The 27,028-nt window shown below is 31.1% G+C and overlaps 1 protein-coding gene across 2 annotated transcripts in view; it reads right to left on the minus strand.

Annotated features, from left to right (window-relative positions):
- The window catches only part of LKRSDH (lysine ketoglutarate reductase/saccharopine dehydrogenase), a 418,858-nt gene that overhangs the window by 334,003 nt on the left and 57,827 nt on the right, over positions 1–27,028 (minus strand). For both annotated transcript variants that reach the window (XM_089635917.1, XM_089635918.1), the window contains exons 5-8: positions 24,665–24,746; positions 20,692–20,756; positions 6,415–6,493; positions 4,870–4,997 (exon numbers count right to left, since the gene is read on the minus strand). In XM_089635917.1, the coding sequence (XP_089492043.1) occupies positions 4,870–4,997; positions 6,415–6,493; positions 20,692–20,756; positions 24,665–24,746 (354 nt within the window). The remainder of the gene's footprint in view (positions 1–4,869; positions 4,998–6,414; positions 6,494–20,691; positions 20,757–24,664; positions 24,747–27,028) is intronic.

Raw genomic sequence — 27,028 nt, forward strand, 5'->3', positions numbered from 1 at the left:
AATATTTATAAACCTCATCCCTTTTCATACTAGTAATTTGAAAATTTCTTAATATACTCTCGTCCCCATCTACAATTTTGCCTTTCTCTATATGGATCGTTCTACATTTATCTAAACCAAAAGTCATTTTGATATCATCTGAAAAGTTTTTAACTACCTCAATCATTTTCTCTAAATTTTGTTCAGAATTCGAAAATAATTTTATGTCATCCATAAATAATAAATGCGAAATTGTACTACTCTCCCCTGTATTACCCTTAACTTTTATTCCAAACTTGCTTTTAATTAACATTTTAGATAGAGGATTCAATGCTAAGCAAAACCAAAGAGGACTCAATGAGTCTCCTTGAAAAATTCCTCTTTTAATTGAAATGCCCGGTATTACTATTTTCTTACCTTTTAAATTGATAAGTAAATTGGTATTCCAAAAGGACATAATATTTTCCAAAAAGTTAATAATAATGGGGTTAATTTTATATATATTTAATATTTTGATCAGCCACGAGTGCGGGACACTATCGAAAGCCTTTTGGTAGTCTATATAGCAAGTATGTAAATTACGTTTTCGAGTTTGAATCTGTTTTAGAATTACAGAATCAATAACTAATTGTTCTTTACATCCCATATGTTTTCTGCGACAACCTTTTTGTTGTTCAGATAAAATATTTTTTTCATCTAAATGAGTATATATTAAATCTGTTAAACAAGAGGTCAAAATTTTGTATATTGTCGGTAAACATGTAATGGGTCTGTACTGAGAGGGATTATTAATATTTTCGCTTTTGGGTAACATATAAGTAATGCCCTTAGTTAGAAAATTTGGAAAATTTTGAGGTTGACTGACAAATTTTGAAAGATTTTTTGCCAAAAGAGGATGTAAAGTAGTCAGACGTTTGTACCAAAAATTATGTATCCAATCGCAACCCGTGGCTTTCCAATTATGAGTATTTTTAATAATTTTGGTTAACAATTCAACCGATATATTAGAAAAACTCATTTGTTCAATACCTGAAAAATTGAGTTCTTCATTTTCTATACAGGGAGTTGACTCGTTATGTTTTATATCTTTACTCCAAATTTTAGTCCAAAAATCGCGCATTTCTGATTCAGATGGCAATGGAATATTATTATTCGAAATAATATTTTGTTTATCGTCAAGTTTGGAATAAAATATTTGTTCATTTTTCTGGAATAATCTATTATTTTTTTTTTATTATACGTATAATTATATCTTTTTAATCTACTAGCTTTTACCCCTACTTACTTTTATTATTATTATTATTATTATTATTATTAACATTGTTTTAGATACATTATAACTACTAATAGTAACAATTTTTTACTTTATTACTTCAATTTACTTATTACAGCACATAATACATGTACCTATAATATTATTAATAACTAAAAAATATCTTCAGTAATTTACTCTTCCAACCACGAGCTAACGCTTCCTTGAAGAGTAGTATTCAAATCTCCTAATATGTAAAAACTTGACGAAAATTCTATTTTATAATTTGTTTTTACTTTTTATTTGTTTGCATTGTATATTACAGTCATTTAGAATTTTTCGACCGCCATGCTTAAAAACACACCATAGATACTAAACATCATAAAAATACCACACATTAATTCTTTTAAAAAAATAAAAATAATTAATTAATGATAATCTGAAGGCTCTGCTGATCAAGATGGTAGGTAGTAAGGGTTGTTGCATTCAATACCAATTAAATGTGAGGAAGCCTATTAAATGTAAAATTTAGAGACAAGCATTTCTTAAAAAAATACATAAAATCTCTCACTGGACGTTTGATCAATTATTTAATTTTTGTATTAAAATTGTGTTGGACAGCTTTACATTATTATAACATGTATTCTAGAACCATAAGAGAATCTCTTTGAGCGCTACCTCTAAGGAAGAACCTCCTAAGGCTGCCTCTGACGTCAACATACTTAGGACTACCAAGAAATGTGACCACCATTGTCCGCTATTCACGTAAGGTACTGCCTACTAATATCAGTGGCAGTAGACGGTATCTACCCACGAGCCACAACGGGTCAAGCAGGGATATATGGGGAACGGCGCTCGTAAATTCATTCCTGAAACGACGACTGACCACTAAGAACCTGTCTGACATTATTCACGCTATATCAGTTATAAGAATTGAAAACAATTTAAATGTTAGCTTTAGTTTGTACAACTTTAATTCCCTACTATTCTAAATGAAAAAGCGTTTTGTATGGTTAGTCTAAATAAAAGCTCGAGGCGTACAATTTACATAGTGCACTGCAAGAGGGTTTCTACAGACACGGAGAAAACTTACTGATATGAAATATTGTTAATTTATTCAAAAATCTGTTCAAATTATTCATTTTCTGTTAAAAACGGGACTAGAGGCATATTTTAACAAATTTCTTAACTTTCAGTAAAGCACTAATATGTTATGAGGAAGTCAGTCGGAAAACGTGTTCTTCAAAACAACAATGTTTTCGCATCTCGTTCATTATATTTATTTGGACAAGAGCACCTTCGTGTTCAGATATATTCTGAATTACTTATATTTTATTAGGAAATGGTCATGCAGTCACATTTTTAATAGTATATAATATAGCCGTACTCATTTTTCTACATGTATGCACAAATTCCACAATGCAAACTGCAGCTAGAATTTCCGGAAAAAAGTTTCATAAAACCGATTTGTACTTTATAGTTAAAATTTGTATTGTTGGTTGAGTGTAGCGAAGTCCTGATTTAACCCGATATTATTGCATTTCGTTTATTTGTAAATTCAAGATGGCAGCCGTTTTTAAGTTTCATTAAATATTCTTTTTTCAAATGTTAAATCGTCTAGCTTGATTGGAATTTCATACATATTTTTTAAAATATTATGGTACTTACTTTCTTGGCGAAAGTTTTGAAAATTTTAATTTCATTGAGTAAAGTGACGTTTCTTTGGATAAGTTGCATGATTCGTTATTTAAAAATAATAAAACAAACTGCATAGTTTATAATTAAATAGGTAGGTATTTGTATCTAAATACAAATCTTGGCATAGATTTATTAAATAAGAGAAAATTAGAAATATTCTTTTTTTAACGTCAGGTACTACCTACAGTTTACAGAACTACTAGTTTGTTAAACACGAGGATATTAACAGCAAGGACGGGTTTTTTCACAGAATGAACAATTCTTTAAATATATTTCGATATCTGTGAAAGTTTTGTTATGATTTTATCATGGCCCGGTTGTTTCATAGTATTTGGATAGTAACAGAACATGAATAGGACTTTCACAGAACTTTAATAAATTGTTCAAATTCTGCGAAACAACCCTTCCTAAGAATTCAAATATTTGACTTATTCTGGTGGTCTTCTTTACTTGTCAAGTAAAAGGATAGGATGATCGGCTACCTTCTTTATTGGACTATTTCCGAACGGGCTTAGTGATAAAGGGAACTATAGAAACCTTCTGAAGGAGAAAACGACCTGGCATGTGTCATCAATTCGTTTCCGATTTCACTAACGGGAACCTCCGCTCCGTTCTTATAACGCTCGACATTTTGATTGTATATTCTTGGAACATTCATAATGTTTATCGTTTCCATTATTCATTCAGCATAGGTCGCTTATTAGAAGACGTCTTGAACTCTTAAATTAATGGCAGAAAATCGTCAGCCAACAATTATTTCTTAAAATAATTACTTTAACGAGCGTGTTCTAGGTTGAAAGAAATGACACGATATAGCGAGAAGAAAAGGACTATACGATTGTCCTATATCTCTTTTATATCACTGTTACTCGATATAATACATTATGTTTATTAAAGTAACTTGATTATTACTCGGCTATCCTAATTCTCAGTGTAATATTAACGTAAAATTTCTACAATAATTATGATTTTGCCAGAGTTCTTTTGCGGGGTGTATGTATGTAATATACAACTCGTCAAAGTAAAGAAATGCAATACATTTACCATAAAGTAGACATAATTACATTAAAATGATTAGTAATCGAAAGCTCAATAAAATGTTTATAAAAGCGAAAAACAATAATTAGCTGAAATTCCGCGCGTTATCCTGGATTTACGGAGAGTTTTCCGAATAATGAACACTTTTCTCTTGTTTTAAGGTCAAGTGTGCAAAATTTCATCATTGATTTGTATAAAAATCAAATCCACGCCGTCCACCCACCACAGACACTCTTCTTTATATATCCATGTGATTTAAATAAGTTCAATCTTTTTATTTTTTTAAAATTATTCAAACAGATTATTCTGTCTTGGAAAGATAATCAATTTGATTTGTAAGTCTGAGGCCAGGGATTCGAAAGACCTTATGTGATTTGACAAAATCCATTTTCGTATGTGGATTTCATAGTTTCGGACGGGAATCACGCGTAATCAAATTACAGAAGTTCGAAAATAATCTTGCAAGATATTGAGTTATTTTTATTGTAATACTACATTGGTATATACCTACCTACAGAGATTAGAATATATTTGTGTTTAGGCATCTGATTAGGCGCGCTTGTTCATTTTTTTGTGAGAAATTTTAAAGATTTCAGTACAGTAAACGTAAAAAATGTCGGTCCCCACCATCTTAGAAGTGTTCGAGCTGCCACTGCCTCTAAATATGGATGTATTTATATTTTTTAAATTTTATTTTAAAGAAAATTTACATTGAATCACATTTTAAATGTTATTTCAACCGTAATGCTAGGGATGCCCTGTATTATGGCGGGTGAAGTTTATATATATATTAGTTTATTATACTTGTCTACAACAATACACATAAGCTTACATATAAGTTTAATATATATGTAAGCTTATATATATCATGGTTATAAGTATAGAAAATCATAAAGTCCTACCTTTTTGCTGAAAGTGGAGATATATCTCTCAGGGTGTTCCTCGTACTCCTTGTTATCGTATCCTCCTCCGTCCTTCCTCTCCAGATGGTGACGTCTTCCCACCTCACAGCCGTACACCTTGCTTGGATCTGTGACAAGTATTACATGCATTATTTTATTTGGTATTTTGTTTAAAAATACATACTTAGAACGTAGACATAGTTCACAAACATACCCAACTAATATAAATCATAGTTCGCTCTAACCAACATACAAAAATATTATTAAAAAGGAAAAAAATTAAATGTAAATAAAAGATTAAAAAAAACTGTCGGCAATTGAACCACTATCTTTCGTTTCAATTTCCAATTTTAAACGACTTCCGATTCGCTCCCGTGATTTTTTGCTGCATTATTAATTTCACAGCGTGATATTTGCATGCAGTTTTATTTTAGTTTTTTTAATGTGATTACCGCATGAGAGTAGAAACGGCTACCTACTGTCCAAAACCAGTAGAACAATGGCACCCCCTAGTTGGATATATGTTGTGACGCTTATTGAACCGGGGAAGGGAAAAAGATGAGCAAGAAGAAGTCCGGGAAGTACTCGTCTATTCAGATCTGGTCACCAAATCAAGCACGGCAAGTAATTTCGAGCAATGCTACGTAATGGCTCAGTACAGCATGACACGGGGTACAGTGCTACTAAACAACATATCTCTTGATAATATATTCAAGAGACATGCAAATATTTATTCATTTTACACTTTTGTTTTGTATTATGCTTAAGAGGAGAGACTGCGCGGCCCTTTTCATATAAAACTTAAATTTGTATTTAAGACCATTTAACCAAACTTTTTTTTCTCAAAAACCTTAGCAAATTAGACATTATTTATTTTTGTTTTCAATTATGATATGTAAGTCATTAAAAAAAAACAATTTTAACTGATTTTGGAGGCAACTTTGGTAATTTTTTTTTTGAGTCAATTGTAATTATTACCAAAATAATCTTGCCCTACTTACTGTGTGTAATATCATGAAAATAAAATAAAAAAAATTAAATTTCTAGAAACAGTTTTTTTGGCAATTTGTATTTATTTATATTCGATATATTTGTGTTCCAGTGTAAATCAGTCGTTTGTAATTTACATTTACTTCCATCTTTTTTTTTCAAGTTTATTATAGTAAATATATTAAAATTATTATTATTAGCTCCCAAAAAATGCTTAAAATCATGAAAAATTGAATTATTTGATTGCTTATATTTAATATTTAAATACATACAAAATAAAGTAGCATGTATCCGTACTTGTAAATATTTGCTAAACTATTTGAATAAAAAGAATAGCTTAGATTTGAATGAAAAAAGCGGCGCAGTCTTTCCTTAAGAACTTACCACCTTTGTTAACTTTTATGTTGAAATATCTAATTATTTTTTAAGTTACTGTTCGCATGTACAAAAGTAAATGGACCCAGTCTGTTATACACATGTAAAAGTTGAATTTTTAAAGTTTAAAGTGACAAAGTAAATAAATAATTTCGATTTTTATTAAACTAGTTTACTAACTGCCATGTTCTGCAACTTTCCTCAGCATCTCTGGGGGAACATACTCGTGAGGAAGTTCTTGGAACACCTCTTGTCCTCCCTGAAAAAAAGGCATTTCGCTAATTATTTTAACTTTACAACAAATGTATCTTTAATATGGTCGTTATAATTATTATTTATTCGTAAGTGTATGAAAAATTTTCTTCTTAAAATAACCATTCCCTTTGACGGATAGCAAAATGAGCCATTTTTTAACAGAATTAGCCAAAAAATTTACTAAAACCGAAAGTAATTATTAAAGACGGGTTTCAGGATTTGAAAAATTTCATCAATTTCAAACTTTCATTTTTAAGTTCTATGAATGTCCTATTCAAGTTCTGTTTTTATATCATTATAGGTCAGTTGCTTCATAGAACTGAAATAATAACAGAACTTTCATAGAACTTGAAAATTAACTTGGAAACATCATGAATTTTGGTAGAAGACTTCCTTTGGTATCCATCAGGAGGCCCTGAGGTAAATATTTCCCTCGAGGATTATGTCATCTATGAGAATTCTGTGTGGAGGGTCTTTTTAAGGAAATGAAGGATAGGAAAGGAAGAAAAATGGTATGAGGAATCGAAAAAACCAGCTGGAGATGCCAAAGGGTCTACCAAAACTGGCCTCTCCTATCCGGCCCGCTGGGCAGTTGGTTGGCACTCCTGCACCCTACCTTAATTCTATTATTTTCCATTTTAAAACCCATCATTATTTACCTTGTGTACGACAATGTACGTGCTACCTACAGTACGCATTAGGAGTTGATTTTTTAATGTACGTGTTCAACAGAGTATTAACGCAAAATCATGAGTTTTTGGTTTAAAAATTTGGTCGCTTAAAAATATTTTATGTGCTTTAATTTAAAAAAATGCAAGTAAAAATCTTGGCCTCTGAAATAATCGTACAGTTTTTGGATTAGTATTTTTATAAGCACAAAAAATTTGAACATTTGATATTTATAAAAAAATATTTAAATTTCAAAATCTACTATTTCGATTATTGTTTTATCGTATTTTATGAAAAATTAATTTATTAAGAAAATGATCGTAAAACATATAAATACTTGTGCATAAACTTCGCAAAATAAAATAAAACACACTTTTTGGCTTTTTTTCTTCCATAAATCAAAACGGGCGGCTGGCGTCAGTGCGAATTTAAACCTTTTCACCATCACAAGGAATATTGTTTTTAGCGGCCCGATTCCAAATGTTACACGACTTGGTGCATCGCCTTAAACGGGAAAATCTTCCTAGTTAAATACATAAAACATGTTTTTGCAGTAGTCGAATATATTTTTTTACCTACCAAATAATAAAAAAAAATTTAATCCCACAACACTTCGTCACCAATTTGTGACTTAATCGACAGCAACTTTGTCTGTAGTTGAACTAATATTATACTTTGTACAACTTTGTAGAACCATTAGTGACATTTTCCTTTTTGTTGAAATTCAGTATTTTTTTATAGAAAACCATCTCTTGCATATCAAGCGTGGAAATATGGAACTACGCTCTTGCAGGCAATGACACTTCATTCGGCCAGCCACGTGATTCATCGGCTCTTTCTGCCCGGCCGCCAAAACACTGTGCGGGGAAGGCTCATCGAAGGATATTGTTGTCCTGAACCTTAACTCAAATATTTTCTTAATTCCAAAGTAAAGCTTGTTGTTAGAGATTTAAACGCTTGTTACAGTAAGGCTTTCTTCAATATCAAAATGTTCACTAAAATCATTAACATGATTCAACTTAACTGCATTGTATGATTGTTTATATTTTTAGCTTGTACCTTTATATTTTAGTAATAATAAAATAATAGTTTTATGTGCAACAATATGAAGACTTGTTTATTTTAATTTTCACCGTCCCGTGACGTATATTTTATTTTCTTTGAACATTTATTAAGATTAAGATTAAGACTGTTTATAATATTTTTTTAAACTTGTGATCTTCCAAAAATCTTTTTGTTTGCACGACTCTACTTCCCATCCCCAATTTTAATACTACTCGCATCATCCCCCAGTCTTTGGGGATATCATAAGCTACCTCTATACACACTAGACTTACATGCAGTTTTTAAATAAGCATGTTTGAATGGAACGAACAATGGGCTTGACTTAAGGTAACTACTGCCGAATGCAGCACCTTTCTTCGCGGTGGCTTCACCGGTGAAAACCAAATCGTTAGCAATAATAGTCCAACTTTTTCCAGGCGATGCAATGGTACTCGAGTGTGGTATTCACATTTTTTAAAAACCCTAAATTTTAATACACCAGCTACTTTATCTTACTGAAACGTGCAAAATTAATGTCTTCTCTTTGTAGCTCAAAAATTATCATTTAGGGACCCATTTTATTGCCGAAAAAACATCAGAATCCTTAATTTATATTCGCCCTAAACACTCTCCAGAATAAATTAATTTAATATTTTGGAAGCAACACTGAAAAGTTAGATAACATTTAAGTTTATGTGGACGTTATTAAACAAAGGTTTATCATGCAGATTAAGCAAGAAGTGTCATAAGCTAAATTAGACTTGGCATTCATAACGACGAGCTGCGTCCATTACAAACAGTGAATTCTGGAAGCTGACAATGTCCTTACACACAAAAAATAATATTAATATTAAAATATTTATCACTCCCTCGTTATAAAACACTTTAAAACTAATTCCTTACATCTCGCGAATCTAATTTAATTGTTATCTTCTTGGGTATTTTTACTACAGCTGCCAGGATGCTCATAAAATTGTTATTATCTTCCGCTAAAAAAATATTACTCCGCAAAACAAGGCCTGTGCGATAAAATCTTAAGTTGAGTATAAAGTGCTCAATTGTGAGCAGAAACTGCGATCAAGTAAATGTCTTGAATTCTGCGAAGAAACGGGTGAGATTCATTATTCTAATGGATTGAGTATTGCGGAGATCTGTCGGAATATATTAATTAATCTGACAAATTTTGAGAAGCAATTAGGAAGAGGGAAAATGTCAGATTGCGTTTTAATAAATATCAGTTTTAGCACCTCCTAAATTGTTAAAGTAAGCGCTCAGTTCGTTGATAGATCGGGCCGCATCCATCTCAGTGCGGGCCGTTCCATCTTACAATTTGTTACACTCGACACCAGCCAACACAACTTACAAATCTACTTATGGGAATACTGAACCCTAGTTTTTCACGTTTTATTTATTTGTGTTTCGTAGATATGTTGTGTAACTTTTCGCCAATACGTGGAATATTTTCGAAGTACCCTACATACTTTTATCAGTGATTTCTGGGATAATTTGGAATAATAAACGTTTTGTTGTTCTTGTTAAATAAAAAAAAATTAAGCGTCAGCCAAAACTGTATTTAAAATTATGCTCCAAATTACCACAGGAACTTAAATATGAATGATTTTAAGGTACGTCAGCTTTTATTAAATCACTAGCACAGGCCCGTGAAAATCACGGGATATTATTTATAAGCATAGATTTTGAGACTGTGAGGGTATTTTGTAAAAAATATTTGCTTCACCCGGCAGTGCCTTTTATAAAAAAATTGGCATTTTTTTAATTATATAATCATATTTTGTTGACAAATCAGATTTAAAAATATAGGTAGGTATGTAATTTATCTATCGATTGTTTCAACAATCCGTTCTAAATTTGAAAATGACACCTAAATTCCAAGTAAATTTTAGAATGTCGCACAAGAGATCCATTTGCCCATAGTTATAGTCTCTATGGTCCCAGATTTTAGTAATTGTGTGACAAGAAGAGAAGAATGGGTAGAGGAAGGTTGGGAAGAACTTTTCTGTGCAAATTCTCTTCGTCATTCTGTGACTAAACAAAACTAAATCCATTACAATCATTATTATTACTAAGGGATTTTCATATTATTTCAATTCTATTTGAACTACTGAACTAACCCATTAAAAAGAAACGTGGTTTTATTTGCCAGGCAGGCTTCAAAATTTTGTTTCGTCTGCGAGAATGTTATTATAAGTATGTCCCACGGGTCGGTAAGCAATCGACACAAACCAAATGCTGTAAGACCCTGCGCAGAAAAGTTCCACACTGAAACTTACTATGGCGAACTTAGGCAGTCGTCCCACGAGTCGGTAAGAAATCGACAAAAACCGAGTGCTGCAAAGATGCGCGAAATGTGGTGCATGATCTTTGCACACATTAAATAAGCCATGTAGCTTTTAGTAATTTGTAGTTTAGAACACTGTCAGCCTTACAGATTTCAGTTTTTGCAATTACAGCCTTCACGGTGAATATCATTATCTTATCATCGTCAAACTGACTCACAGGTTCTATTATAAGGGTACCATTTTTGTAACAGGTAATTGAATAAAATAATTTGAAATAAGATTATGAAGACGGCAGAACGGTGCGTAAACATGTAGACAATAACAAACGATTGTGAATCAAGTGACCAGTCACTGAGTGAAGATAAGATTGTGCAATTTTTTGCGATATCGTTAATGTGCCTTCATTTTTTTATTTAATATATATAAAGTGGGTACAGGATATAATATGAGTACATAAAGAATATATTTACATTACAAAATATATTTATGTTCGCAATCTCACCAATGAAGAAACTGGTTCTTGTGCTTGGTGAGAGAGTTACACTAATTATAAGAAAAATAAAATCATTATGCTATAAGTAAGTATATATATGATAGGAACAATATATAAAGAGACAAAATCTAAATACAGTGGAGATGAGTATAGACTGATAATAAATATCAATGAAGGGAAAAACAGGCAATTATTTAGTTGATTATTTCTTAAAGAGTAACTTTAGTTTTAGTTTAAGTTTGTTAATGTCCTTTAATTTCTTTATTTCAATCGGAAGGTTGTTGAAATACTTTATTCCTAAATATTTATAGTTATTTTGCATATGTTTGGTATTACATTTTGGAATTTTGATATTGTATTGATATCTTTTAGATAAGTGGGTTTCAAATTTTTTGATTATATTATCTTTATAAATTTGGATAATTGCATTTTTCTTGAATATATCTTCGACTCGGGCACCCCGAAATCTGTAAATAACGTTTCTGTTGGATACGTGGAGGGTTTTTTTAGGATTACTTTGAGGATTAGCTTCTGGACCACTTTGATAGGGGTCAGAATCTTATTGTATGACCCCCCCCATCCAATAATTCCGTATTGAATTAACGACTTATATTACTACATATTAAATTATTTACAATATTTTCATCTAACATAAATGTTATTGGTTAAAACGGTAACTAGAAGTTCGTTTTGTAGTGTCATAAATATCCAACGACCAAAACCTAGTACCCCTAGCTGTACACGGGAAGGTTCCACGATAACTCAACACAGTGACAATTCAACACACTTTTAAAAAGTGCTATAAAGTCATTAGTAACGATTGAAAAAAATTTAAACCTAACCTAACCTACTTAACCCACTTAATAAAGTTGTTGTTTCATCACTTTCCATGACTTTATGTAACTTTTTAAAGATGTGATGAATTATCATTTTGATGAGTTATCCGGTCTCCATACAGGAATTCTCTCCTTCTCGGAATGACACTAGAACGAAATTACACATTTAGAGAATTACACCCACTGGAATTACACTCTGACTCAGATATCTGTTTTAAGTATCATATTCGAAAAAGCAAAAGATTTTGGCATCCCACAGGGAACTGTTCTGTGACCTATATTATTTTTAATACATGTCAACGATATATTTTTGAAATCCCCATTAAGTCTAAACTTATCCCATACGCTGATGACACAGGAATATCAACTGAGGATTTAAGCTGGAAAAAAACTCCGAGAATGACTGAATTAGACGTAAACTTGATAAAAAATTAGTTCGATATAAATTATTATCGCTAAAAACTTTCACTCCTAATAAAAATGCTGTCCCTGAGATACTTAATTTTTTTTTATTGTTGATACATTTTTTTTTACAATATTTCATATTTCAATTCAGTAATGTTGGCCTCACTCTGTTGTTTACCCGTGCTGAGGCCCCCATTTTATAATTTAAGAATTTATACATTTAAAAATAAAAGAAAAACAACATTAAAATAAAGATAAATTTAAAATAAAAATTAAAAATAAGAGAAAAATATCAAAAGAGAATGTAAATCGGCATTTATAATGATATATGTGTTTGTGCGTGTTGCGTGTTTTATATATTTTTTTGTGTTGCGTGTATATGTTTTATTCTTTTATGTTATAGAATTTTTGTAATATTGTCTTTTTGTTCTTTAACCCATTTTTTTTATTTTGTGTTTGAGTTTATTTTTATTTTCCTCAATTTTTGTTTCAAGTGGAAGACTGTTGAATGCTTTAATAGCGTGGTAGTTATGGTGTCTTTGTCCAAAGGTAGTGTTTACCGTCGGAGTTTTTATGTTTTCTTTGTACGCTTGTCTGACCGGTCTATTAGTGATATTTTGTGTTTGTTGGGGTTTGTTTTTTGGTCGAAAATGTAGTTTAGTAGTGTTTTAACATATAATTGGCGTATATCAAGTACGTCACAGCTTTTAAATATTTGGTCTGTGTCGGTTAGTTTATGTTTTTTGAGTATTACCTTTAATATCGTTTTCTGTGCGATTTCTATTTGAGCGATAGCTGCGTTTGTTGCTCCTCCCCAAGCAATTATTCCATATTCTATTATTGATTGGCATAGTGCATAATATATTGTTTTCAATTGTTTTATTTTATATATGTTTCTTATGTTTAGGAAAATGTGTATTGTTCTGAGGAGTCCATTTGTGATTTGTTTGATGTGATGTGTCCATCTAAGATTATGGTCAATTACGATTCCTAGATACTTTATTTGTTCTGTTTTTTCTAGAGGGGGGCAATCGCAGATGTTGGTGTTTATGCATTCGTGTATTTTTATGGTGTTTGTATTGTTTTTTGGCTGTCCTGTGTTAGTTATGCTGTACGTTGTGAATTTTGTTTTCGATATGTTTAGTGTGAGTGTATTTGAGTCCAACCATTTTTTCACTTGCGTGATTCCTAGATTCGCTATGTTATAAACCTTATTCCAATCCTTAGATTTAAATAGTAAAACTGTGTCGTCTGCGTAACTAATTATTTCTCCATCTATTTCCATGCTGCAAAGTTCATTTATGTAAATTATGAAAAGAACTGGCCCTAGTATGCTTCCTTGTGGAACTCTGTGTGTAATCGGCAGTGGTTTGCTAGTATAGTTATTAATTTTGACTTGTTGTGTTCTGTCGCTCATGTAACTTTTTAATAGTTGTTTTTTAATTACATTTCATGAAATTGTATTTTATATTCAAATCTATGTAAGCCGGACTGCTCTGTTTTTACCATTAAAACGAACGTAAAATACTTTGGTTTAATTATAGATAGTTATTCAATCTGTATTGCAGTGTTGAATTTTTGATGAGGTGGTGCTTTCGAAACATATCTCTTGCCACTAGAAATTATCCAATGAATATTATTAAAAAAAAAAACTGCAAATTATTTATAAAAATAGCTCTTTTACAAATTTCAAAACATTGTTTCAACAATTATAACTTAACACTTAATTCGAACAGCAGTAACACCACCACAGCACAAAAATATTACAAATATATTGGATTGAAATAACCTATTAATATAAGATTGGAAACAAATTATAAAAAAATTCAAAGTAACAAAAAAAAATTCCCTATTATTATTCTTTGTAAAATTAATTTAATATTCTTCAACAATCTCTATTAAGATCCTATTAAAATGTATTTAAAAAAAATATATTTGTAAATTCATCCGCTTTATTTTATTTTTATTTTTTTATCACGAGAGTTGCTCAAAAAAAGGTAATCACGATCATCATCATATGAAAAAAAATCAAAAAGAGTTTTACGTATATTATTATTCACTTGTGTCTTTGAGACACAAGTGAATTATATATATTTTTTTACAAATTTAGTTGGGTTTTTCAAGCATGTGTAATTTTTTCCATGTACCATATCTTCCATATATAATTCTGTCCGTGCGTAATTCTGGCGGAGTAAATTGGTACGTGAAATTCACGCCTGTCATTCCGTTGTGGAAGCCTCTATTTTTAAACTATTCCCTTGAGGCATTTGTTTTTCTACATTGTTTAACCTTTGTATAACAATTTTGAAAATACTCTCCAGAATTGTATGTCAAATCGTCAATCTATTTCATACTACTATTTGATATTTAAAATCAAAGTCCCCAGGCGGGTTCATACAAAACTTTTTTACTAACACGATAAAAGAACCTGTCACGGAGGAAGATGGATGCTGTCTTCAGATTATTTATCATCGAGGACAGAAAAAATAAATCCTTCTCCAAATCGACTAGACACAGCATGATACAAAATATAGTACGTACCTACTCGTAAATACGAACAATGTACAATAGGGTGCATCGAAAAAAAAAATGGAAATTCCAAATTTAAAGTTTATAAAAATTTGTTTCTGTTCACCCACGAAGACAACAAAAATTGCTAAATAAAAAATTAGATAAATTTTGAAAATCATTAAATAATAAATAGAGCTCCTGCAAGAGGCCTAATGTTTTTAATAATTTTCTTTTTTATATATATTTTTTGTTGTAACGAAAGATTAAACGATTTTTTCAATATAAAAAATACACAATACGGTCTGAAATAAAAGAGTTAAAATTACTCCTTTGCAACATTTAGGTCTCCCGCATTTTATTTAATATTGAAAAATGTTTTTAATTTTTTAATAAAAGATTTTTTTGCATTTAAATGTGTACGTTTTTATTTGTTTTGTTTGTAAATTTAAATTGTTGGCAAATATTTTCAGACCTTACTTACGATTACTTTTTGGACTATTTTTTTGAATATTAACATTTTTTTATATATATTAAATTATAATGATTTTAAAATTAATTTTTATATAAATTTTTAATGTATACGTTATTATAAAAAAATGAAAAGCTGCTGATAACACTGCTACACGTCTCAATGGATCACGTGATACGTGCTCTGTCTCGTCTGTACGATGCTGCTGGAGCGAGACGGAATGCGTATCACACATGCGTATATATATATATATATATATATATATAAGATGCACTAGGTTATATCCAGTGGCAAAGATTTTTTGTTTTTGTTTTTAAGTTTATAGATCTTAGTCGTAAGTCTCTAGATATAAGTCTCAGACGTAAGTCACTAGTTTTAAGTCAGTAGTTCTAGTATTAACTATTTAATAAATATATAATTAAAACATCTGTAACGGATCATTTTGCATGTATATTTAAATATGACTACAAACATCAAAACCTCTCATTACCAACCACAACGGCCGTTAATAATACTGATAAATACAACTATAGTATTAATATAAATTCTCTCACTAAAATATTAAGTAACGAAAAAGAATGGCAAGAAATATATCAATGTAACGATGTAGAAGAATGCTGCAAAATATTTGATAAAAAACTGAGTTTTCACATAAATGCTTGTAGAAATATTAAATCTAACAAAACATCTTCAAAACTAAAGCCAATCAAACCATGGATAACTCACGGATTAATCATCTCAATTAGACACAAAGAAACACTCTACAAACAATATACAAAACAACCGGAAAATATAACATTACAAAAACATTTCAAAGCTTATAAAAAAAAACTTACATATCTAATAAAAAACACAAAGGATGACTACTACAAACAAAAACTTGAATTATCTGGAAATGACAGTAAAAGGATTTGGTCCATCATAAATGAAATTGTCGATAAAAAACATTTAAAAAATAAAACAATCAACAATGTAAATCATAATGATTCAAAAATCTGCTGTAAAGATAAACCTCTAGAAGCCGCAAATGTATTTAACAATTTTTTTGCTAATGTAGGAAAAAACCTCGCTAAAAAAATCCAAAAGGCCTTACCCCAAATGACCCAAATACTACAGTAAATAATGAGCATAAATTTGAATTATTTCAACCAACAACACCAGAAGAAATTGAACAAATTATTACAGGTATGAAAGGAGGTTCTGCCCCTGGTTTTGATGGGGTCACAATACAAACACTGAAATGTATAAAATCACAAGTATCAAAACCATTAACTCATATAATCAATACAAGTTTTCAAAGCGGAGTTTTTCCATCCATGTACAAACAATCTGTAATTATACCAATATTTAAAACCGGCAATCCGGAAGAACCAACCAATTACCGCCCTATTTCTTTACTATCAAACATTGCAAAAATATTTGAAAAAATTGCCAAAAAAAGAATAACTCAGTTCATAAAGATTAATAATATAATTCACGAAAATCAGTTTGGATTCATGGAAAACAAAAGCACAAAAGACGCCATTGCTAAATTATCTAGTACCATACAAGACGCTTTAGACAAATCATTAAAATGTGTTGGTATTTTTGTTGATCTCCAAAAAGCCTTCGACAGCATATCTCATGTCAAACTAATACAAAAATTAAAGATCGTAGGTTTTAATGACACAGCATTAAGTTGGCTAAAAAGTTATCTTCACCAAAGAACACAAGTTGTAAAAATTAATCACGCATCTAGTCTACCACTCACAAGTGATTTTGGGATACCACAAGGTACTGTTTTGGGTCCTTTACTTTTTATCATGTACGTAAACGATATTTTCAAACAAAACCTCAGTGGAACAGTTATATCTTACGCAGATGATACAATTATCATAATTAAGGGTAATGACTGGAAAATTGTAAATGAAAATGCAAATAATGACATCCAAATCCTAAAAAACTGGTTCGATACAAATCTACTTACAATTAACGCAAAAAAAACAGTTTATATACCATTCACAATAAATAAATTCAAAACTAACCCCAACATTCATATAATAATACACAACAAAAAATGTAACAAAGATGTTTGTAATGAATCATGTACCATACTAAACCAAACAACTGAAATAAAATACCTCGGTGTAATTGTAGACCAACATATGAAATGGAACAGACACATATGTGAACTTGTTAAACGCATTAGAAAATGTATCTATATATTCATTAGATTAAGAAATGTTCTCAAGATAAACAACCTGAAAAAAGTCTATTACGCACTAGTCCAATCATTACTTCAGTATGGAATCATTGGGTGGGGAGGTGCATATGAAAAATTTTTAAGCTCTGTTAAAGTGGTACAAAAACTAATTATCAAAGTAATTTTGAAAAAAAAACCAACTTTCTCTTCAGCATCATTGTTCAAAATTTTCGAAGTACCAAAAATTGAAGACCTCTATAAAAAAGATGCAATATTACAAATATATAAAGAAACTGTAGTAAAAAAACTTAAATTTAACTCATCCTTAAGGCATAATTTTAACATCCAAATTCCTCTATTTTCAACACAACAAATGCACAATAACTACATTTACAAAGGCATAATATATTTTAATAGTCTTCCCGAAGAAGTGAAAAAAATACCAGATTTTATTTTATTCAAAAAGAAGGTTAAATTTATCTTTAAAAAAAATTAATATCACCTATCAAATGTTATAACTTCAATTCATGTTTCAACCAAAATTAACGTCACAATCCTCTTTTAAGTTTATATTTATTGTACTGTAATAATGTTAATTACTGATATAAACATGAAATAATTGTCAAATAACTCCTACGCCAAGCTCAAGAGCTAGCACTCTTCATTGGAGTAGAAATTCAACAACATATGTTTTACACTATTACTTATTTTTAACTAATTTTATGTACAATGTAACAATGTTATAAGTTAAACAATAAAAAATAAAAAATAAAAAAAAAAAAATTGCAGAGCGCCCTTGAGGTGATTTATTACGAAAACGGCGCTATATAAATTAGCCAAATATTATTATTATTATTCTATTAAATTTATTTTATTACCTGTGTATCAGAGAGCAGAGGCTCATTTGAAATTAATGTTACAATTAAAATAATTGTTTATCTGTTCTCACATAAGATGACTCTTCTTTGATTTGTATAACCTTTCGCGTGGGCGGATACCCTCAACCGTGGGACTTGATTAATTTATTTCTGTGCTAGACCCATGCACTCCTTCTCAGAAATAACTAACCCTATTAACACGTGTAGACACTGTACACTTTAAGCCCAATAAATAGGGAAGTAACTGGCGCAATCAGTCAGTTGTCCGACGACATTCGTGAATTCTGTGTTTTATTTGCAAATCCTTACCCAAAGTACACTTAAGAGGAAGCCGGCAATTTACAGTCGATGTCACTGGCGTGAGCGTCCAGGACAACTTGTATGCATATATTGCATATACTCGTATTATTATGTATTTACACTCTCTATGGGGAGTGTGGGATCGCACTAACTTCTCAACGTTCCGGAATAAATAAATTAATATTTTTACTAATTGAATAAATTTCAACGGACAGCAAAACGACATTTACATTTTTTCACTCTATTTATGCTCAGAAAAGTCTTTCGGGTACGTGCTGATACATCCTGTGTCCTCTAAGTGTCAGCTTAGTGAAAGACCACCAATCAGAACCATTTATCTGTGTTCGGTTACGAGGTTAGAATTGTCAACTACTTTCCTACCTTCTTCCCCCTTCTCCTTCTCCTTCACAGAACTTGAAAATCAACTTCGACACATGATGTATTGTTCAAATTTTCTAAAACAATCCATCTTAGGATTCACAAAATTTGAACAATTCATCAAAATGAACAATTCATCAAATTGAAAAATTCATCAAATTGAACAATTCATCAAATTGAACAATTCATCAAATTTAACAATTCATCAATTTGAACAATTCATCAAATTGGACAATTCATCAAATTTCTGAATGATCTATTCAAGAACTAGTATAATTTCAGTTCTGTGAAGCAACTGTCCCTAAATGATGTAATAAATAATAAACAGAACTTGTCAATCAACTTTGATATTTTATGAATTGTCATTCTGTGAAACAACCCGTCCTTCAGGCTTACCGACGCACTTTTACTAAATCATTTCGACTTCACGTGTGTAATAATTACTTGAAAAATCTAGAGCTTACTAAGGTTAGCCAATTAATTCTTACATAATTGGAAAAATTTACATAACTTGTGCAATATGAAAAGTTTCCTGGAAACTTTCCGAAGAAACTGATAAAGTTTGAAAGCAACTGACGCGGCGATAAACATGTAAGTAATTGAAAATTCCTTACGGCGCCGGCTGCAGAAGTGTAGAACTCTTCTATTTGGTTCAATAATGCAGATTAACTTCTGGTAAACTATTGGTATAATATGGCTGAACCATCTGAAAACTGAATGTAGTTCAACTGCAGCTATCGATCGCTTCACTTCATATCTCCCCTAAGCTTAAGTTAAATGCATGCTGCACGGTTTATGTTCAATTTCATGCTGATAAATAATTCTCGCAGTTCTAACCCACTTTGATAGTTTACCTGGTATCAAACTGTATTGGCATCACACAATTATAACTTCTTTACAGTACGCTGCGAATGCCTTTGATCTTCTCATCGGGAATCTTTGTGAATGGTGCGCGAGGAGTTAAGAAGAAAAATTAGTGAACTTTATTTATACACTAATTGAGTTTATATCATTTTTCAAAAGTGGGTAAAGTTGTCACTATCCTGAGTTCTCATTTGACGACTATATTATTTCAAAGTTGCAATTTGCCAGTTTAGACAGGGGAATACAGCCACCGTGGCAAATACCTGTTTTTGCACAGTCAGGAATTGTTCAGGTATCCGAGATTCGATACTAGAGATGGATACCAAATTCAACAGTAGAGTCAATGACGTGAACATTTGAATTAGTATTAAATGACTTTACCCAAGAGTAACAATACTACTATACATTTATCATGGCTCACCTCAGTATTGCAAATGAATGCCAGTAATGTCACATACTGAACTCAGTTTATACAGGTGTTAAGAGAAGTACCTGTCTTACTTTAACCTGTGATTCCTTTACATTATACCCCCCCCCCCACCACTAGACCCCTACAGGACAATATGAGACCAAAATGTCATCTAAATTTTTTACTTCAAATAACCCCATGAATTGGTTAAAGCAAATCAGATACGTCTCTTAACACCCTTGTGTATGTTGATCTAATTTACAGAGCATAACAGCGTTTAATGAACACTTGGTTATGACGCTAAAATTAACACCGCAGCTTTGAAATCAAATATTAAAAGTTCTATCTTGTATAGAAGAGCTTTTATCGCCACATGTGTTCTGAATTACTTGCTCTCACAGCCCAGTCAAGCGGCCGGAATATCGCCGAATTGTATTTAATAAGTCCCATTCAAACCAACTGACCTGCGACACGTTGCCAGATCCCGTAAAAATGAAAGTCAGCGGTCCTATGGACTTTGGCATCATTCCTGAAACCAAAAGTAATAAACTTATATTAATATTTCAAATATTGTTCACATGTTCCTGCTACAAAATGACTGATCCAAGCCAAAGGGGTGTACCACAAAAGTTGTAGGATTTTAGGATGGTCAAAGAGAGAAAAAATAATTTTAATCATTGATGACAATATTAGCGAACATGAAACATTGAAATATGAGATTTGCTTATGTCATCTTCAATGATTAAATATTACAATTTGAGGTTTTACTCATTAAAAAAATGTATATATTCATCTTAGACTTTTAAAAAAGTCAATAGATGTCGCAAATAAAGTGAAACATGGATATATTTATCAAAGACGCCATCTAGATTGCATTTAGTTTGGGAAGAATCTTGTAATAATAAAGATAGCAGCCAATAAAAATATTAAGAAATTGAAGATCATGTTAGTAGTTTTGATTGGCTCAGTAGAGTAAAGTCCTGGCAAGGCTGAGGTCCTGGGTTCCTAGATGAGACCGAATCATTTTCTGATTTTTCTGTTCCTAATTTTCGTTTTACAGTCGCTTATATTGTATTCTTACTATGTTTCCGAATTTATGTCCGGGTTAAATCTTCCCCATAGGAAAAACTAAACCCTTCCACACACTTTTCCACAAATGATCATCTAGTCAATCAACATTATGCAAGTGCAATATATAAGCAAAATAAATACAAAACAATACAAAAACAACACGTCAACTCACCAGAGATCAAATGGGAAAATAATTCACCGACTCCAGATATTTTCATATCAGAGCGTTCGGCTCGGTAGAACTCCTATAAATCCTACTGATTCCTCAACATAAATATTTAAAAAATCTTTCGTTATCCTACATGTATTAAAAATGACCGACTTTTGCATGTTTATACATAATTTTTTGATAGATCTAATACGCCTCCATTTTTAATGAGAGAGCTAGGTATAATGCCAGTAGCCGAAATAACGAATGGTAATATTTTTATAGTCTGAGAATGCCAAATTCTTTTAATCTCATTTTAGATATTATAATTTGTACAGAAAATTTTATTAAGAAAAATAACAATTATTTTATAAACTATCAGAGATATAATAATTTATTAAGAAGTTATTGAAGTTACAGTAATTTTTTTTTTTTTTAATTATATAATTTCTATAATAATAATTTTAAAAAAACTTAGTGAGTTTTCAGAGCGTGTTCTCACTAAGTTTTTTTAAAATTATTATTATAGAAATTATATAATTTAAAAAAAATAAATTACTATAACTTCAATAACTTCTTAATAAATTATTATATCTCTGATAGTTTATAAAATAATTGTTATTTTTCTTAATAAAATTTTCTGTACAGAAACTGTTGTTTTAGATATTTATTTTATTTCTTATTTTTTTAATTCCCTGCAAATGTTATGAAAATATTGAGTGGTGAAAAAAAAACAGAAAATAAAATATTCACAATTATTTTAAACTAAATTTTACATTCATAAAATAATAATAAAAAAGTTAATAATAATTAAAAAATTCGCAGGTTATATCGTTATTTTTTTTCCTTGTTTTGCGAGTTTTGTTTTGTCACTTACGCCCATTTGCCTTGGGACAGTCTACATATTAAACCACCCCGTATGTACGTAGTTCACTCCACGTTACCGTAATACGGTACCGTTTTATATGTTCATAAATATGAATATTCGCAGTCAAATATTTAGCTAGTCTACGACCATACTAACGGATATTAGGCCATCAGTTTTTTTTAATATTTGCTTTTTACGAGAAAATCTTTTGTTCTCTGCATTTGAAGCTTTCATTACTATTCTCCAGGTGTTCTTCCGTTTGAGGAAAAACTTTATTTAATGTTATACCCAACAATGTAATATATCATTGAGGGAGAAGATAATAATAATAAACCTGTACAAAACATGATACAGAACAAGACAAAAAAATAACTGTCACAACTAGGAAACGAACCCAGGATCTCTCGTCTTGCCGGACAGGTGTCTTATCCACTCGACCATTGGGAAATATTTATTAAATTTCGTATTTGTTGATCTCATAGTTCAAATTCCGAATTAACAACATCATCTTGCAACTATTTTCTTCCATATTTTTAGCAGCTACCTTTTTAATTTAACAAAAAAGTCAGTTAGCCTTTTAGGTGTACTAGAGTGATAATATTACAAAAGATTGCATTACTGATGTTGTTGTAGCTGAAAACGAATTTATTTTCGAAAATGCGAAATCGAAAATCGAAAATTTTATGTGAATACCGCACAAGAGTCCCAACTGCCTCCAACCGTCTGGAGCCAGTGAGGTTATGGCATCCTCAATTGGGGTATGTTGTGAGGCTGACGGTGGTAGGGAGGGGAAGGAGATAGGGAAGAGGAAGGTGGGGCTGGAACCTGGCTATTCAGATCTGCTCATCAACAACGCTAAAGCCATTTCAAACAATGTTTCAATTTTGAATGGTGATCTTAAACCAAGGCGATACTAAGAGTATATTCAACTTTGGAACATGCCGCAAATATACTTTGTATTGTTTTAAATCATTTAAGTGTCTAATAACAAAAATTAATCAAATAAAATTTACTTGCGTACGCCGGAATTTGAACCCACGACCTCCGGATTGCTAGTCAAGAGCCTTACCCCTCGAACAAGGAATCTTATATAATGTTTTTCATAAAAACTCTTTCCTTACGAAATCTAAATAAAAAGGTTATATTGTCAGTCTAGAAATATCAAATATAAAATATGAGATTTATGCTGTAAAAATATAAGTAAATCATCACAAACACAACTAGAACGTAATGGTTGATTATTATAAAAAAAAATTCGGAAAAAAACAGTGAAACAGTGTAACCCCGTAGAATCGGTAAGGCTCTGAAGAGGTCTGCGTTCAATTACAATTTTAATTAAAACATTGAGTTGGTATATTTCTAAAAAAATCTGCTTTGATAATATATCTAACCTTCAAAGTTGTTTTACTTTTCTATTAATTATAATCAAATCCCTATTTTAGATTCAGCACATGTTTTCTTCGTACTTACTTATGGATTCAGCAAAATTGTTAATTATATTAGACCTGTGTGTATTACAGAGTAATGGACAACTTAATTGAGAGCCCTGCCATCGTCGCCGCTATTAAATCCCATGTGCCGACTAGGAACACAAGACAAAATGTAACATTCTTCTGTAATACATACACAACCTAATATCAGACACACTCACTAACCAATAGGATGCATGATATGGGATATCCATTTATAGAACTAAGAGTAATCTATACCAGTACTTTATTGAATCCTACAAATTATAGTAGCGTTGGTAATGTAGTTTTAGTCATTTATCTTATACATATTAGTTTTTATTTATTTTTTATGTTGATGTTTTACTAATATTGTTTCATATTTATTTTATCTGTTTAACGTTATGTAATGCTTTAAAAACTTTGTATATAATTTTCGATAGCTCACTAAGTATATTAGAATAGAATTCTATTCTAATATACTTAGTGAGAAAGCCATGCTGGGCGTAAAAATCAAACATAAAATTTAAACAATGTTTAAATTATTGAAGCTGCCCTACTTGTTTACCGTATGATAAATTATTCTGAAAAAAATGCTAATTATTATTAGTAACGAGTTGGCTGACTTGTAACATCACGAAAAACTGTAGGTCATATCAAGTATCAAGAAGACCTCCTAACTAAGAATCCATAATATGAAACAATAAAAAATTCCGACAGAAAGGTCTAAATATTCCATTGTAAAAACCTCGCTTCGCTCCACTTTTGTATTTCTCTGCATAAATTTGGTCGCTTTGCCCCCGCTCAATAAATATCATTCAACATTGTTTTATGTATGCTAAGCGAGGGATATTCGTTCATATAACATTCCGGAATACATTATTCATATTAAAAGAACAAACCTAATGAAATTTCGTAGCCCGTGTCACGGATTGCCTGTCGCGCCATCATTGAATTTCTGTAGTTGTGCGCCGGGCCAATATGCTGGAAAAGAAATCAATTTTATCATTAGGAAATTTTGATTTAATAAATATGTATAATCAAAATAATGAGAAGGTTGTCTTTTTTTGTGTGATGAACGCATAAAAGTATCGACTGCCCGTAGCCAATCAGATATTGCGTCCTCATTTTAGAAGACTCTGTAAAGCTAAAATATGTGTGAAGGCAAGATAAATAAATAGGACTACATGACTCTTAGGTCTTATCAATTAACACACCTATCCACATTTTAAAGGATTCTGTTAGGCTAAAAGATGTGTGAAGGCAAGGTAAATAAATAGGACTACATGACTCTTGGGTCTTAGCAATGTACATGGCTATACCCCATCTTAGAGGACTCTGTAAAGCTGAAAGATGTGTGAAGGCATGGTAAATGAATAGGACTAGAACTCTGTAAGGCTAAAAGATGTGTGAAAGCAAGGTAAATAAATAGGACTACATGACTCTTAGGTCTTATCAATTAACACACCTATCCACATTTTAAAGGACTCTGTAAGGCTAAAAGATGTGTGAAGGCAAGGTAAATAAATAGGACTACATGACTCTTAGGTCTTAGCAATGAACATGGCTATACCCCATCTTAGAAGACTCTGCAAAGCTGAAAGATGTGTGAAGGGAATAAGACGTGGTATTGTTATTAGCGAGAAAGAGGACAACTATTATTATTTACGTGGTTTCGAATTTGAACATTCGAAAAATTTTTGAAATTTTTCGCATCCTTTTACGGTTTGAGATTTATATTATTGTAAAAATGAACTTTTTCTTCATAATTGTTTGAAAGCAAATGAGAGTACTATGTTCGACTCTAGTTGCGATATAACATAAAGAATATTTTTCATTCTTGAATGCGGTGAAAATACACACTATGTTGATATTATATGTGATTTTTCCGACCCTGAAGGAGACTTACTCATATTGATTTCAGACATAGTTAAATTATTATAAGCAATAATAAGTCGCCTGTAATATCAATACAAATTGAAAATATCTCCCGATTAAAAATAAATGCCGCTGACGGTAATTGAACCCGCGCCTTCTGATGTCCGGTTAGACGCTCTGGACCACTTAGTCACGTCGGCTTATTTCCAACACGCCAAATAATTCAATATGTACTAGTACTTCAATCAACAATTACTGCTTATTATATTTTTTTCAACCAACTTTATGTTTGTAGGAAAGGCTTTGTTGGTGCTATATTTCCCACTAGATGGCTTCGAGCTTTATTATATCTACATATTTGGTGAAATATTGGATATATATCCCGGACATCAGAAGACGAGGGTTCAATTCCCGTCGTCGGCATTTATTTTTACTCGGGAGATATTTTCAATTTGTATTGATATTACAGGCGACTAATTATTGCTTATAATAATTTATTATCCTTTGTGCTGTGCATAAAAACCTTATCTTATAAACCTTAGTTTATCATTAAAAAAGTAATCATACATAGTTGACTCTTTTAGTTTGGCCTTACTCACATAAGCTGACATAGCCTATAAAAATTATTTTTTCGTATTTTAAAAAAGGATCTTTAGTTCTTTCTGGAATACTCCAGTAATTTTCTAAGAGATAAATCCTAAATTATTAATGAATTTCTCTATTTTCTAGAAACTTTTATCACGTATCACGATTATTTTCCAAAATCTAAAGACGGGATTAATCTCATGCTTAGGATAATTTGGATTACATTTTACACTTATTGTTAAAAATGTTTATTTTTGTGATATTCGCTAAATGGTTTATGTTTTTTTTTTATTCTAGGATTAGATTTGTGATAAAAGGCTTAAATCACAATGAAAAAACAGATAAACCATAGCTGCTAAAAATATGCAAATTATTTATGAAAACCGTCATTCTAGCGACATCTGTTGATTTAAAAATTGATTCAGTTTGTTTGCAGTAGGCACCTGTAATAGTTGGAATTAAATCGAGGTTCTGGGACGAAAGCAGAGAGGTCGTAAAATCGTCTAGCACGAAAAAGGAATCCCCTGTCTAGGCCTAAAAATTAAACATTGAATTTTGACAACCAATAGATCTGAACAAAAAGCTATAAAATTTTGAGTAACCAATCAGTGAACGGAAAGGCGTGTGTCTACGAAAGACAAAGGAATGAACTTTGGACCCGACATTAAAATAGATAATTAATTACATTTCCATTCCCACAGAAATTAGAGGCGAACGCACTATAGAGTAAACAATCGACGTTCAAGGGAACGAATCCTGGGAATGTTTACAATAACTGAGACATTTATGAGATAGCGAACCAT

The sequence above is a fragment of the Hesperophylax consimilis genome, chromosome 9 (genome assembly GCF_061612785.1).
Source record: "Hesperophylax consimilis isolate HC1 chromosome 9, BYU_Hcon_1.0, whole genome shotgun sequence".
NCBI lineage: Eukaryota > Metazoa > Arthropoda > Insecta > Trichoptera > Limnephilidae > Hesperophylax > Hesperophylax consimilis.